At 48.1% G+C, this 15,342-nt stretch overlaps 2 protein-coding genes across 4 annotated transcripts in view; both read left to right on the forward strand.

Annotated features, from left to right (window-relative positions):
* notch3 (notch receptor 3) overlaps positions 1–6,733 on the forward strand; it is a 241,975-nt gene extending 235,242 nt beyond the window's left edge. Inside the window, exon 34 of the mRNA XM_078235047.1 lies at positions 342–6,733. Coding sequence (XP_078091173.1) covers positions 342–1,757 — 1,416 coding nt within the window. The 3' untranslated portion in view covers positions 1,758–6,733. The remainder of the gene's footprint in view (positions 1–341) is intronic.
* Positions 6,734–7,947: 1,214 nt separating this feature from the next.
* LOC144507767 (shiftless antiviral inhibitor of ribosomal frameshifting protein homolog) overlaps positions 7,948–15,342 on the forward strand; it is a 29,166-nt gene continuing 21,771 nt past the window's right edge. Inside the window, exon 1 of one of the 3 annotated variants that reach the window (XM_078235043.1) lies at positions 7,948–8,067. In XM_078235043.1, coding sequence (XP_078091169.1) covers positions 8,035–8,067 — 33 coding nt within the window. In that variant the 5' untranslated portion in view covers positions 7,948–8,034. Of the gene's footprint in view, positions 8,313–15,342 lie in introns of all 3 variants that reach the window. The other 2 variants (XM_078235042.1, XM_078235041.1) reach the window with 2 other exon arrangements.

Genomic DNA, 15,342 nt, shown 5'->3' on the forward strand with positions numbered 1-15,342 from the left:
CTTAACATCCAAAGATGTGCAGGTTAGATGGATTGGCCATGCTAAATTGCCCATTAGTGTCCAAGGATGTGCAGGTTAGGTGGATTGGCCATGCTAAATTGATCCTTAGTATCCAAAGACATGCAGGTTATGGGGGGATTGGCCATGCTAAATTGCCCCTTAGTGTCAGAGGGACTAGCTAGCGTAAATGCATGGGGATAGGGCCTGGGTGGGATTATGGTCGGTGCAGACACGATGGGCCGAATGGCCTCCTTATGCTGTAGGATTCTATGATCTGTGGCTTGAAGCAACTGTGTCCTTCTGCGCTATTTCTTACGCTAAGGAAACCTTTATTCTTGCAGGAGGAGACGCCACTCTTTCTGGCTGCCCGGGAAGGAAGCTTTGAAGCTGCCCAGATGCTGTTGGATCACTTTGCCAACCGCGACATCAAAGACCACATGGATCGGTTACCGTGGGACATCGCGCAGGAGCGGATGCATCACGACATTGTGCAGCTGCTGGACGAGTACAACGCTGTGCGGAGCCCTCAGGGACAAGGCGGTCACATGGGCAGCCATTCAATGTCCCCCCTCATGTGCCCGCCAAACAGTTACATGACTAACTTAAAGCAAACGCCCCAGGGGAAGAAAGCAAGGAGGCCCAACTCCAAGAATTCCGGCTCCGGGAATAACAGCAACATGACCAAGGACTCGAAGGAACCAAAAACCAGGAACAAAAAGTTGAGTTTGGATTGCCAAGCATCCCTCATGGAAAGCTCAGTGACACTGTCTCCAGTAGACTCATTGGATTCGCCGCGTGCCTACATTACCAACCCTACGTCCCCGGTCATGACATCTTCTGGCATCTTACATCCCGCTGGCTCCTTATCTGTGCTCGCCAACCCTCCGGTGAATGGCATTCTGGAAGGCCCCTTCACTGTCTCCTTGGCAGGACTTGGTGACCTTGGAGATGTCGCTCAGAATACTGCCATCCTATCCATGAACCACATGCAGCCGCGTCTCACAATGTCCCAAGTCGGTGGCCAGCCCAACTGCCTGCTGAATGCCAGTGGCCTTGGTCTTAATGTTGGGATGGTGAGCCCCATCACCACCGTGCCCTTCGAGTGGCAGACGAGGATCCCCAGCTCGCAGTGCAACTCGGTCATCAATGTGGTGCAACAGCCGGCCGGGTCGCATGCCAGTCTGCACCAGCCGGGCCAAGTCCTGCAGCACGGCTTGGTGCTGCAGAGCCGCATGACCATGGGGAGCGGACCCCAAATGATCAGCCAGCAGAGTCCAGTCAAGCCCCCAAACCCAGCCGAGCAGCAGGCCATCTCGCAAGCCTCTCAGGTGCAGCAGAGGTGCACCCCTTCCGCCACCAGCCACTCCATCCAGCAGAGCTTGCTGAGGAACGAGATGGCGCGGATACCGGATCACTGCAACCAGTCGATCTCGCCGCAGGACACCCAGCCTCCCCAGGCCAACGTGCCGCCGTTTTACAAGCAGCACAGTAACACCGCCACGGAGGACTACCTGACCCCCACTTCCAAACACAGCTACACGTCAGGCCACGACAGCACGCCCAAACATTACCTCCGCCTGAAGAACGAACACCCCTACCTGACCCCATCCCCAGAGTCGCCCGAACAGTGGTCCAGTCCATCTCCGCATTCCATGTCTGATTGGTCAGACTCTACCCCAAGCCCGGCCATAATTGGACATCAAGCTCAATTACAGCACATGTCTGAACAAGCGACCAAAATGCAAGTTTTTGCGTAAAATGCATCATTCCTCCTTTTTAATTAAACAAAAAGAGAGAGAGAGAGAAGTCTCTATAGGATATTAGGACCTGGGCTATTATTATTATTTTTGTCGCTACTTCTCCTGTCATTATCTTAAAGACATCGTCATGAAGGAGCCGGTTCTGTAGGAACGCCGGCTGGATTTGCAGCGGAGGTCGTCTCTTGGTTTCGAATTTCAAGGGAAAGATTCTTTTCTTTTCCAAAGAAAATGGTGAGAAGGAAGGTTTTCGATTTATCCCTGTCTCACTGTGGTCACTGCCTTTACTGCACGTGCATACGAACCAGTAGGGGCCTCTGGGTGAAGCCTGTTACATTTTAAATATTCTCGTGAGTGCGCGGCACCTCTTCAAACATGTCACGAGCGTTAAAAGCCCCTTTTTTAAGCCCCCCCCCCCCCCCCCCCACCCCACCCAAAGTACTGGACCTCTCTCGCCTATCACTGGTTTGACCGACGCCTGGGACTCTCGGGCAACCTCTGTTACTCGTAGTTTTGTCAGGTTCTTGTCCGGGATTGCTTACGACCCATCGAGAAGGATCCGCTCCCTCCTCCTCCTCCTCCTCCTCCCCCCCCCCCCCCCCCCGGAGAAATCACCTCTGAAGAATTTGGACAAGAGGACTCAGACGCTACATTTGCTGCTTGTCCTGAGTATGGTTGCACCCCACACTACATTAACTTAGCTGTTACAGTAAGTTCACCTCCTTCTCTTTGGGACTCCAAAGTGGTCTTAAGTCTTTCACCTGCTGCCAGGAACCATTCCAAAATGGCTGGCTAAAATAAACGCCCAAGGAAATTGTGTTTCAAGCAATGCAAACGCTAACAAAAAAACACTGTCCAAACCATTGAAGCCTCAAATTAGGGTCATCCTTCATTTCACTATATGTAAAGTAATTAATATGAGAAATTTGAATATGATTTCTTCCTCTTGTGCTTTTTTTTAATCCTCAATATGCTTTCCTAAAACTGACTGCCATTGGAAATTGTGATGTTACCAAGAGTATCATTGTATGTTATTTAACTGTTTCAAGTTTCAAAGGAACACTTGTCGTTTGTATGTATTGTCACGTTCTTCCGGCGTAGGGAGGGAACCTGCGAGACTTTTCCAAGAATTGTCCCAAGTGTTGCAGAAAGGCCGGAGAGTAGGAATAAAAAAAAAAGCTCTGCCTAAAATCCCAACCCAACCCAGCCTAAACAGACAGGGAGCGGAGCACGGCTCACTCAAGCCTGCTGTTTCAAATTGCCCGGGGAGTCATTGGCATAGTCCTCTCTTATCTCACTTACCCACCAGGCCTCAAAATGAGTTACGAATTCATGCGAATCGACCGTGTCACGCTAGTCATTGTGCAATTTTATTTGTAACAGTTTTGTTTCAAGGGAAAAGAGATCATAGAATCCCTACCGTGCAGAAGGCCCATGGAGTCTGCACCGACCACAATACCTGCCAGGCCACAACCCCATATATTTACCCTGCTAATCCCTCTGACACTCCTTACTTTTTAATTGGGTGTAATCTGTTCAAAGGACTGATTAATACAGCCAGAAAATATGAAGCTCATTAAACTTAGTTCATTCAACCGAACATTTAATTGGTGAGGGTGAATCTAGCAGGTCTATGAAGATCTAAGACTTGGCTAAAGTTCAGGATGATTTGTTCTGGGTGCTCACTGAATGGGAGTAGGAGCCTTGAACAGGCCTACAGCACTGCATCTACAGGTCATAGAAGAAGTCATAGAAACCCTCACAGTGCAGAAGGAGGCTCATCGAGTCAGCACCTACAACAATCCCACCCCAGGCCCTATCCCCACAACCCCACATATTTCCCCTGCCAATCCCTCTAACCTACACATCCCGGGGCACTAAGGGGCAATTTAGCACGGCCAATGCACCTAACCAGCAGGTAGAGGCTTTGAAATGAATTGCCCATTCCTTTTCCAGGCAGGAGTTGAAGTCCTGTCTATAGACGCAATTCAGATTTCTGAAGTCTTCTTAAGCCAGTCCGGGTGAGCCCACTGACAGATGCTACAACGGCAAACACCTGAATCTGCCTGTTTTTGTTAAGAAGTCACCATAATAACCCACCATAATTAACGACAGGATTACGGAGGCCCAATCTTATTTTAAACTGGAGGATCTCCCTGAAAGCTAATGATGCCCAGCATTGAAAACCCGTGTTCAGTTTCACTGCCAGTTCCACAACCCTTCCCTCACGCCAGCCACATCGAAAGGCAGTGCCAGGGTAGGAATATCAGGTGCCCACAGAGCAAGTGGCCTTGGGTTAAAAGGGTGGCTGTGTTTGGTTGAGGCAGTAGATGTTGCAATTCGCCAACTTCGTTGACAGGTACCTGTCGAAGAGGGTAAAGATGGTCTTTTGATTGTAGAAGGGAGTATTTGAGTCAACGAGGTTTGCAGTGGTTGGCTTAAGAAGAGTGTCTAGTGGTGCAGCCATTCAAAGATGATAACAGCTTTGGCATCCAATAGAGGTTCTAATTTTTAACTAAGTTATTCCCTTCCCACCCCCACCTCCCAGTATTCCTCACTGTGATTGGATGTATTCCAGGAGGTGTCACCAGGTGACCTCCAGCCACCTCTCTTCTCCCCCCCCCGCTGACTCTCCCACTATTAGTTGTTCGACATATCAGTCCTCACGATGGACTCTGTTTGACACCAGTCAGGAAACTCTTTTGTTACCAGATACACATGCCAGGATTTTTCCACCTCGCATGCCCCAGGCTCGTAAGGTCCCGCCTAAGGCCAACGGAGAATGCCGTTCTGCGAGCCACGCCCACCCCGATTCTGGGGCGGGCGAGGCGGCAAGATTCCGGCCACGGTGCCCGGTCTCTTGAGATATTTATAAGTAAAAATAAAATGGTTTTAAGGAACCAAGAAAGAGGTCTTTTTGTTTTCACAAGTCCCTCTGGTTTTCTCAATAGCTCTTGCCCGTCAGGGTATCCTAGAGTTTAATCTTTAATTCCTGGCAGTATCCTGGACTCCTAAATTCAACCCTGCTGACCCACCTGTACTCGGGCAAAAAAGGCGCTAAAAAAAAATCAAGGACTGCCGCAATGCAGCATCAAAATGAGATAAACTCAAGTCCTGGGGGCAGCAAAGGTTGGGGTTGGATTGGGTGGTCTGCGAGGAGTTTGATACCCTTCATGACGGAAGAGGATTTGTTTCCCTGCACTGCCAGTCCTCGTCTCCAGGAGCAGATTTTGTTTTCCAATGTTAAGAAAAAATAAGCTTGAATTGAACATGAGCTTGACGGTTCATTGGTGTCCAGTTAGACTGCCCGCTAAATTAAAGGCCTTGCCATGGTTGCTAATGGCAACCCAGCAATAAATATGCCATTGTCCGTTCGACTGAGTCAAAAAGAATAGTTACGAGGGTCAATTTTCTGATGTGAAAATCAGACTTGTTCTAATTTAACTTTGAGTGTGTGTTGAACAAGCAAGGACAAAATCTTCCACTGACTCACATTCCCGTTCCCGGATTGCGGAGGAATGTATGTGGCCTGTTCTTGGCATCCAGTTTAGGAACTGAAGGCTCCTTACTGGGTCCACAAGCCACTCCTTTAGCAGCCTCAACCTCGAGATTTCGAACCCGCAAGCTGATTTTGAGAGGAATTAGTGCCCAGTTCAAGTAGCTGAGAGGTGGGGTGAACATTGGCACTCTGCCCCTTTGCAATAATTTGGCTCCAGGAGCGTGAGGCAGTCAGTCCCCTGGGCGGTAGGTGAAGAATTTCTCTGTTGTCCCCAGGGCGAGTTTCAAGTCTTCGATCCATGAAGCCAGACTTGCCCATCTCCAAATCTGTGCCTCAATGCTTATCCTGGCCTGAGAGTAACCATGATAGTATTACCTGCTTATCTCCAATTAAAGGGAGGAGGGGTGGAGAGGAGGGGGAGGGGACACGGTGCAGTTACCCACTTTTTACTGGGACAAGACGATAGTCAGAAGCCAACCCTGTTGTCAAATTTCATTCAAAACCCTAATCACTGCACCTCATGACCAAGGAGAGGGTAGAAATAGACATTGTATATTTTTTAAAAAACAGATCTTTTATGTCCACTTTTTATTTTATAAAGCGCCTCAAAGCCCACCCCGAAGGGTCTGGACTGTTGGCTATTGGGAGGGGGGGGGTGGTGAATGGGTGGGGAGAGGCAGGTATCAAAAAGCTGAAGAAGGAATTGAGTTTTGAATGACAAGTTGGGGAAGAGGGGCGGGGCGTTGGAGAGAGGGGGAGGGTGACGGAACTGTGGATCAGATGGGTGAGGTGAGTTGAGAGGGGTGAAAAGTGACGAGCCTGGGTAGAGGCAAGGGGCAAGTGAGGCACAGATCAGGCCCTGGAGGGAAGCAGAGTACAGCGTGTGAGCTTTGACTGGGGCATAGGGTTCTGGTAGTCCTAAGGGTGGACTGTACAAGGTAGAACAAGCAAGCAAGAACTAAATAGAGGGCCCACACTGCTCACAATAATGAGAGAACACCCTGTTAGCTGGGGCTTATTTCCTGCCTCAGTTGGGACTGAATTTATGAGGGACCTATATATATATTTTATATATTTTTTTCTCAATGTTCTTGGTCAGTAGCACAGCTCAAACAGTAGAATGTACATTTAAAGCATTAACGGATTTTTTTTTTAAAAAACAAACTGTAAATAAATCAAATTGAAGAACAAAAAAACCCATTTACTCATTTCAAAAGTACTTGCTCTTTGTAATGTTTCATGTACTCCAAAAAAATGTTCCATTTCTTATTAGTTGTATATCACATGGATAGAGCGAAAATACTTGGTTGTTTATTCTTAGAAGGACTCTTTCTAGACATTTTATAATATTTCAAGCCTTTTTACGAAAATGTAGCTTTAATCTGTACAGAAAAAAAAAGTATTTTAAGTCACATCTTTTGTATGCAAAGAAATGAAGGTTGTGAGGTAAATATACTTCCAAAATAAAGCTGTAGGAAACTACACTATTCGGCTATCAAGTATTTTATTTGCAATGAAACTACGGACTGAGGTCCGGGATGGATATATACTAATGGTCTGAGGTGGAGTTGCCGGCGTTGGACTGGGGTGGGCACAGTAAGAAGTCTCACAACACCAGGTTAGAGTCCAACAGGTTTATTTGGAATCACAAGCTTTGGGAGCGCTGCTTCTTCATCAGGTGAGTGTTCACCTCTTCTGATGTCATCACTCACCTGATGAAGGAGCAGCGAAAAATAGGTTAGAGGGGCAGCATGGCGGCACAGTGGTTAGCACTGCTGCCACACAGCGCCAGGGACCCAAGTTCGGTTCCCAACTTGGGTCACTGTCTGTGTGGAGTCTGCACGTTCTCCCCGTGTCTGTGTGGGGTTTCCAACGGGTGCTCCGGTTTCCTCCCACAGTCTGAAAGCCGTGCTGCTTAGGGTGCATTGACCATGCTAAATTCTCCCTCAGTGTAACCGAACAGGCACTGGAGTGTGGCGATCCGGGGATTTTCACAGTAACATAATTGCAGTGTTAATGTAAGCCTACTTGTGACTAATAGGTTAGAAGGGGTGGCACGGCGGCACAGTGGTTAGCACTGCTGTCTCACAGCACCAGGGAGCTGGATTCAATTCCCAGCTTGGGTCACTGTCTGTGCGGAGTTTGCACGTTCTCCCCATGTCTGTGTGGGTTTCCTCCGAGTGCTCCGGTTTCCTCCCACTGTCCAAAAGACATGCTGGTTAGGGTGCATTGGCCGTGCTAAATTCTCCCTTAGTGTACCCGAACAGGTGTAGGAGTGTGGCGACTAGGGGATTTTCACAGTAACTTCATTGCAGTGTTAATGTAAGCCTACTTGTAAACACTAATAAACTTAAATGGAAACTGCATCAAATGAAAGATTAAAAATTAAATTTGGGAAGGTGTTCACCTCTTGAAAATATGTTTTTTCTGCGTGACATGGGGTCTTAACATCTGTAAGATCAGCAAAGCCCCCAGTGGTTGGATCAACTTCCATCTCCCGTTTTTCTGGGACTCTCAGTTGGAAGCAGGAAGTTTCCAAGTTCAATAAAACCGGCGTCGATCAGGATTCCAGCTGTTTCCTCATCCACCAAAGGTTGTTCTGCCTTTAATTTATGCAGCAGAGAGTTCATGGTGCAATGAGCAGTGTGGGACGTTTCTAATGAGGAAATTGAAACTGAAAGGATGCCTCGATACAAGACTGTCACAGCGAGCAGCCAGAGGAGCAGCAGACACACGGATTCAGATCATTTTTTTTCTCACTGTGAGGGAAGTGCCATCATGCATCAAGACATCAGGGAAGATGAAATTGAGGTACCCTTTCTAGTGAGACTTAGCTCTCTATCAGCAGTTGGTCAGTGCCAAACAAGGGTTCTTCAACAAGTAAGGAATCAATGACTGGAGGTGGGAGTCCTTTGCAAGACATCTTGCCCTTAAAAATTAGGACGAGGCCTTTCAAGGCGAAAGCAAGAAAGCACTTCACAGAAATGGTTGTGGAAATCCAGAACACACTTTCCCAAAAGCGGGGGTGTCAACTTAAAGTTACAAGATCAAGTTTGGTAACATTTTTTGTTCATTAGAGGCAATGGAATCCAGGTGGGTAAATGTGGCAGAGATTAGCCTAATTGGGTAGAGGAACACCCTCGAGGCACTGAATGATTTCCTCCTGTTCCCAAGGCCCGTCGACTCCCAGCGAGATAAAAGAGTTTTACTCCTTCGCGTAAGGGTGGCAGTGTTACCAGTTGGAGGAAGAGGTGGTGGAGGGGTTGGTGGGGTGGGGGGGTGGGGGCGGGGGGGTGATTGGTTGGCAGAGATAGTCAACGCAGTTCTGCAAGATCGTACGTGCCTGCTCAAAAAAGGAAATGGCCGTGTTTCCTGTGAACGAGTGTTGATCTCAAAGCTCTTTGTTTTATAATTGCAAAACAAAAAAAAAACATTTCTTGGAAAATTGCAAATTTAGCTCCCAGGAACACGCCAGTGGTTAAAGATAAATGGGCTGGCTGATCTCAGGTTTAGATTGGTGGGTCATACAGTTATTTTGTTTAAATGAATAAAGGAGTGTGAGGTGGATCGTTTTTAATGTTTATTTATTAGTGTCACAAATAGGCTTACATTAATACTGCAATGAATTTACTGTGAAAATCCCCCTAGTCGCCACACTCTGGCGCCTGTTCGGGTACACGGAGGGAGAATTTAGCATCTAACCTGCACGTCTTTCGGACTGTGGGAGGAAACCGGAGCGCCCGGAGGAAACCCACGCAGACACGGGGGAGAATGTGCAGACTCCGCACAGACAGTGACCCAAGCCAGGAATCGAACCCGGATCCCTGGCGCCGTGAGGCAGCAGTGCTAACCACCGTGCCTCCGCGGTGAGATGGGGGGAGCTGGTTGGTGCGGAAGCAGCCATGGGCACCAATTGCTGTCCTGTGCTGGAGCGCAGGTAGGTAATGCTGTGATGCCTCCAGAGTGGAATAGCCCACTGATAACTGCTTAAAAGTTAAAAAGTTTATTTATTTGTCACAAGTAAGGCTTACATTCACACTGCAATGAAGTTACTGTGAAAATTCCCTAGTTGCCACACTCCGGCACCTGTTCGGGTACACTGAGGGAGAATTTAGCACGGCCAATGTACCTAACCAGCACGTCTTTCAGACTGTGGGAGGAAACCGGAGCACCCGGAGGAAACCCACGCAGACACCATGCAAACTCCACACAGTTACCCAAGTCGGGAATCAAACCCGGGTCCGTGGCACAGTGAGGCAGCAGTGCTAACCACTGCGCCATCCTGCCACCCGCCTAGGTTATTATGCTTGGTCCACTGCCTTTATTCACTGAAATATAGGCATCTACCACCTCTTTGATCTTCTGCCAATCTTGCTTTATCAAAAACCAGATCACTAGTCAAGGTCAAATTTGCTACCTTATCACAACAGAGCTTGTTAAAAAGACAGACATTAGCCCACATCTTAATCTGATCATGGCATTCTGACCTGGCCTGCAATGCCCTACGCTACTTGCAGTTTTCAACGGCAAGGTGCCAGCAAACATTAAAAATATCTAACCACCCATTGCGTAAAGATCCTAAGCCAAGCCGCACCTGAAGAATAACAAACAAAATTGGTGCAATCACCAGTGAGGGGGCCCTTCTTCTACTCACTGTCTGGGCACATCTCAGTATGTCTAAGGCAATGGCCTAGTGTTATTATCACGAGGCTATTAATCCAGAAATTCAGCTAATGTTCTGGGGACCCAGGTTCGAATCCCGCCACGGCAGATGGTGGAATTTGAATTCAATAAAAAATATTTGGAATTAAGAATCTACTGATGACCATGAAGCCATTGTCGATTGTGGGGAAAAACCCATCTGATTCACTAACCACAGCACAGTGATTAGCACCGCTGCCTCACAGTGCCAGGGACCCGGGTTCAATTCCCGGGTTGGTTCTCTGTCTGTGTGGAGTCTGCACATTAAAGTAAAGTTTTAAAGTTTATTTATTAGTCACAAGTAAGGCTTACATTAACACCGCAATGAAGTTACTGTGAAATTCCCCTAGTCGCCACAGTCCAGCGCCTGTTCAGGTCAATGCACCCTAACCAGCACGCCTTTCAGACTGTGTGAGGAAACCGGAGCACCCGGAGGAAACCCACGCAGACACGGGGGGGATGTGCAAAATCCACACAGAGAGTGACCCAAGCCGGGAATCGAAGCCAGGGTGGCGCTGTGAGGCAGCAGTGCTAACCACTGTGCTACCGTGCCGCCCATTCTCCCCATGTCTGTGTGGGTTTCCTCCGGGTGCTCCAGTTTCCTCACAAAAGATGTGCTGGTTAGGGTGCATTGGCCGTGCTAAATTCCTCCTCAGTGTACCCGAACAGGCACCGGAGTGTTGCGACTAGGGGATTTTCACAGTAACTTCATTGCGATGTTAATGTAAGCCTACTTGTGACACTAATAAATCAAACTTTAAAGTTTCAAAGCTTTAACTTTGAACTCTTAAACTTTATCGATCTCATTGCTGTTTGTGGAGTCTTGCTGTGCAGAAATTTGGCGTTGCAATTTCCTGCACTACAACAGCAGCCACACTTCCAAAGTGATTTCATTGGCCAGTGTTGCGGCATCCATCAAATGCGCTTTGTAAATGCAAGTTTGTACACTCTTTCATCCCGCGTTCTGGCCAACATCAAAGTAACAAGATGCCAATGCGTCAATCATTGAATCCCTACAATGCAGAAGGTGGCCATTCGGCCCATCGAGTCTGCACCGACCACAAACCCACCCAGGCCCTATCCCCATAATGCTATGCATTTACCCTAGCTTGTCCCCCTGACACTAAGGGTCAATTTAGCATGGCCAATCCACCTAACCCGCACATCTTTGGACTGTGGGAGGAAACCAGAGCACCCGGAGGAAACCCACGCAGACACGGGGGAGAATGTGCAAACTCCACACAGACAGTGACCCGAGCTGGGAATCGAACCTGGGTCCCTGGCGCGGTGAGGCAGCAGCGCTAACCACTGTGCCACCGTGCCGCCCCATGAGATCACAGGTGGAAAGTGAGAGAGAGAGCACACATTCTGAGCAGTTTCTACCAGGTAATCAATAATGGTCAAAGTAAATGTTTAATCACTTATCTTCGGTCCAAACCTCGCTGTGTGTTTTGTGTCCATTTCATCCCCACACTCTGACCCTTTTGGACTTTCTGAAGGTCCCTTATCTCTTTTCATTTACTCCCCACTTTTTTGTAAATATTTCTTCACTTTTCAAGTTCCTTTTTCTGAAGCAATAGGGGATTTTCACAATAACTTCATTGCAGCATTAATGTTAGCCTACTTGTGACTATAGTAAAAAAACTAGATAAACTAAACTAGAAACTACCCTCCCCTCCCCCTCACATGGCTAGTCCGCCGTGTTGGGATTTTCATTGGTGATGTGGAAAGTTACGGTCCTGGGTAAGAGAGTGACGTTCCGACTGGCAGTGCTGAGATGAGCAAACAAGACTGTTTACCCTTTCATAAAAGTCCCTCTGGTGCAAGTGTCCCTCAACAAGGTTGTTTATTTTCCATCCTGAGGGCTGGTCGATTAGAATTACCGTATAATCCACAGTATGCAAAATTTATTTATTTGTCACAAGTAAGGCTTACATTAATAAAGTTACTGTGAAATTCCCCTAGTTGCCACACTCCTGCACCTGTTTGGGTCAATGCACCCTAACCAGCACGTCTTTCAGACTGTGGGAGGAAACCGGAGCACCCGGAGGAAACCCCCGCAGACGCGGGGGAGAATGTGCAGACTCCACAGTGACCCAAGCCGGGAATCGAACCCGGGTCCCTGACGCTGTGAGGCAGCAGTGCTAACCACTGTGCTACTGCATCGCCCATAAAGAGAGGCACACAATATAAGGAGGCAAAGTCAGTGATAGCCCCGAATAAATTCAGAATCCAACAAAGGGGGACCAAAAAGGTAATGGGTGAGATTCCCCGGACTCCAGCGTGTTTCCCCTGTTTGCTAACGGTGGGATTCCGCAGTCCCGCCGCTGCCAATGGGAATTCCCAATGACGTCACCCCACGCTGGCGGGAAACCCACGGGTGAGGTGATGCACTATCAATCAAGCAAAGACTAGTTTGTATGCAAGAACAAATAGGCTTTTATTCGCAAAAGACTTGGAGCACACCCATGCCGATGAACTGGTCCAGCGACTGAGGCAGGGGGGTTGGGAGCAGTCACCTTTATACCTGGACCGGGGGGGGAGGAGTCTCAGGCAGGGCCGGCAGGGGCATGTCCAGGCATGTCACACACACACACACAGGCAATAAGCTTAACAGTGTTTTACCACATGAGGCGCGGACTGCCAGCAGGACCGGAGAATCCCGCCGGCGTGAATGACCGGAGAATTCAGCCAATAAAGAGAATTAGGAGAAAGAAAATAAATTATGTGGACAAGCTAGCGAGGAGTATAAAAACTGACAAGATCGTCTTTAAATATGTTAATAGGGTTTAAAGTTTATTTATTGGTGTCACAAGTCGGCTTACATTAACACTGCAATGAAGTTATTGTGAAAATCCCGTATTGCTTCTGATAAAAGGTCTTGAAAAGTGAAGAAATATTTACAAAAAAGTGGGGAGTAAATGAAAAGAGAAAAGGGACTTTCAGAAAATCCGAAACGGTCAGAGTGTGGGGAAGAAATGGACGCAAAACACGAGGCGACACTCTGAAAGCTCGTGCTACCAAATAAACCTGTTGGACTTTAACCTGGTGTGACTTCTTACAAAACACGCAGCAAGGTTTGGCTTGAAGATAAGTGATTAAACAGTCACCACACTCCGGCACCTGTTCGGGTACACTGAGGGAGAATTTAGCACAGCCATTGCACCCTAACCAGCACGTCTTTCGGACTGTGGGAGGAAACCGGAGCACCCGGAGGAAACCCACGCAGACACGGGGAGAACGTGCAGACTCCGCACAGACAGTGACCCCCAAGCCGGGAATCGAACCCGGGCCCTTGGAGCCGTGAGGCAGCAGGGCTAACCACTGTGCCACCGTGCCGCCCTGCTCAGGGCGAGACAGATCAGAGTGAACGTAGCCCCCTTAGAAAATGAATCTGGGGAGAAAGTTTCGGGGAACAAGGAAATGGCAGAGGGGTTAAACAGTCTTTATGGTGGAAGATACTTCGAAAATCTCACATTGCGAGAGTGACTGAGTCTCTAAAGTATTTGATGGACCGTTAAAAAAAAACACATTGTGGGTGGAGTTTTCCAGCCTCGCTCACCCCGAAACTGGAAAATCCTGCCTGAGGTCAATGGACCTTTGCATGCCCCCCCTCCCCCCAACCCACCACCCCCCAACCCCCCTACGATTCCCCTGGCAGGCAGGATGGGAAAATTCCCCCCTCCTCGCTTTGAGATGTTCCAAGGTTGTGAAAGGCGCTATGCAAATGCAAGTCTTTCTCTTCTTTCCGCCCCCAATGGGACTGACCACGTGAAGAAGTCTACACTGAATTAATTTACTATTCCAATATGATGAAGACATCACCCACAATAAAATACGATGGCGGTATGCCATCGGCTGCATCTGTCCATTACTATAATCACACGCAACAACTTGCATTTACATAGCACCGCTGATTAATTAAATTGGATTTGATGTATTATTATCACAGTTATTTACATTTGGAATATTGTATGCAGTTCTGGTCACCTCACTATAAGAAGGATGTGGAAGCGCTGGAAAGAGTGCAGAGGAGATTTACCAGGATGCTGCCTGGTTTGGAGGGTAGATCTTATAAGGAAAGGTTGAGGGAGCTAGGGCTGTTCTCTCTGGAGCGGAGGAGGCTGAGGGGAGACTTAATAGAGATTTATAAAATGATGAAGGGGATAGATAGAGTGAACGTTCAAAGACTATTTCCTCGGGTGGATGGAGCTATTACAAGGGGGCATAACTATAGGGTTCGTGGTGGGAGATATAGGAAGGATATCAGAGGTAGGTTCTTTACGCAGAGAGTGGTTGGGGTGTGGAATGGACTGCCTGCAGTGATAGTGGAGTCAGACACTTTAGGAACATTTAAGCGGTTATTGGATAGGCACATGGAGCACACCAGGATGATAGGGAATGGGATAGGTTGATCTTGGTTTCAGATAAAGTTCGGCACAACATTGTGGGCCGAAGGGCCTGTTCTGTGCTGTACTGTTCTATGTTCTATGTGTTGGGATACAGTGAAAAGTATTGTTTCTTACTCACTAGACAGACAAAGCATACCGTTCATAGACTTCATAGGGGAGAAGGAAAGGAGAGGGTGCAGAATATAATGTTAGAGTCATAGCTAGAGCGTAGAGAAAGATCAACTTAATATATGGCACAGTAAGAAGTCTCACAACACCAGGTTAAAGTCCAACAGGTTTATCTGGAGCCACGAGCTTTCGGAGCACTGCTCCTTCATCAGGTGAGTGGAGAGGTAGGTTTCACAAACACGGCATATATAGACAAAGACACAATTGCAAGATAATGGTTGGAATGCGAGTCTTTACAGGTAATCAAGTCTTTACACGTACAGACAGTGCGAGTGGAGAGAGGGATAATCGCAGGTTAAAGAGGAGTGAATTGTCTCAAGCCCGGGACAGTTAGTAGGATTTTGCAAGCCCCAGGCCAAATGGTGGGGGACACATGTAGTGTGACACGAACCCAAGATCCCGGTTGAGGCCGTCCTCATGGGTACGGAATTCTGTATATGCCGTGTTTGTGAAACCTACCTCTCCACTCACCTGATGAAGGAGTAGCGCTCCGAAAGCTCGTGATTCCAAATAAACCTGTTGGACTTTAACCTGGTGTTGTGAGACTTCTTACTGTGCCCACCCCAGTCCAACGCTGGCATCTCCACATCATGTCGATATTAGGACAGGTGGCCAAAGAGTTCGCTATCTGGGAATGTATTAGAGGTTTAGAGATGTATAGCACGGAAACAGGCCCTTCGGCCCAACTCATCCAGCACGGTGGCACAGTGGTTAGCACTGCTGCCTCACAGCGCCAGGGACCCGGGTTCAATTCCGACTGTCTGTGTGGAGTTTGCACATTCTCCTCATGTCTGCGTGGGTTTCC

This window comes from Mustelus asterias, chromosome 19 (genome assembly GCF_964213995.1).
Source record: "Mustelus asterias chromosome 19, sMusAst1.hap1.1, whole genome shotgun sequence".
Classification (NCBI taxonomy): Eukaryota; Metazoa; Chordata; class Chondrichthyes; order Carcharhiniformes; family Triakidae; genus Mustelus; species Mustelus asterias.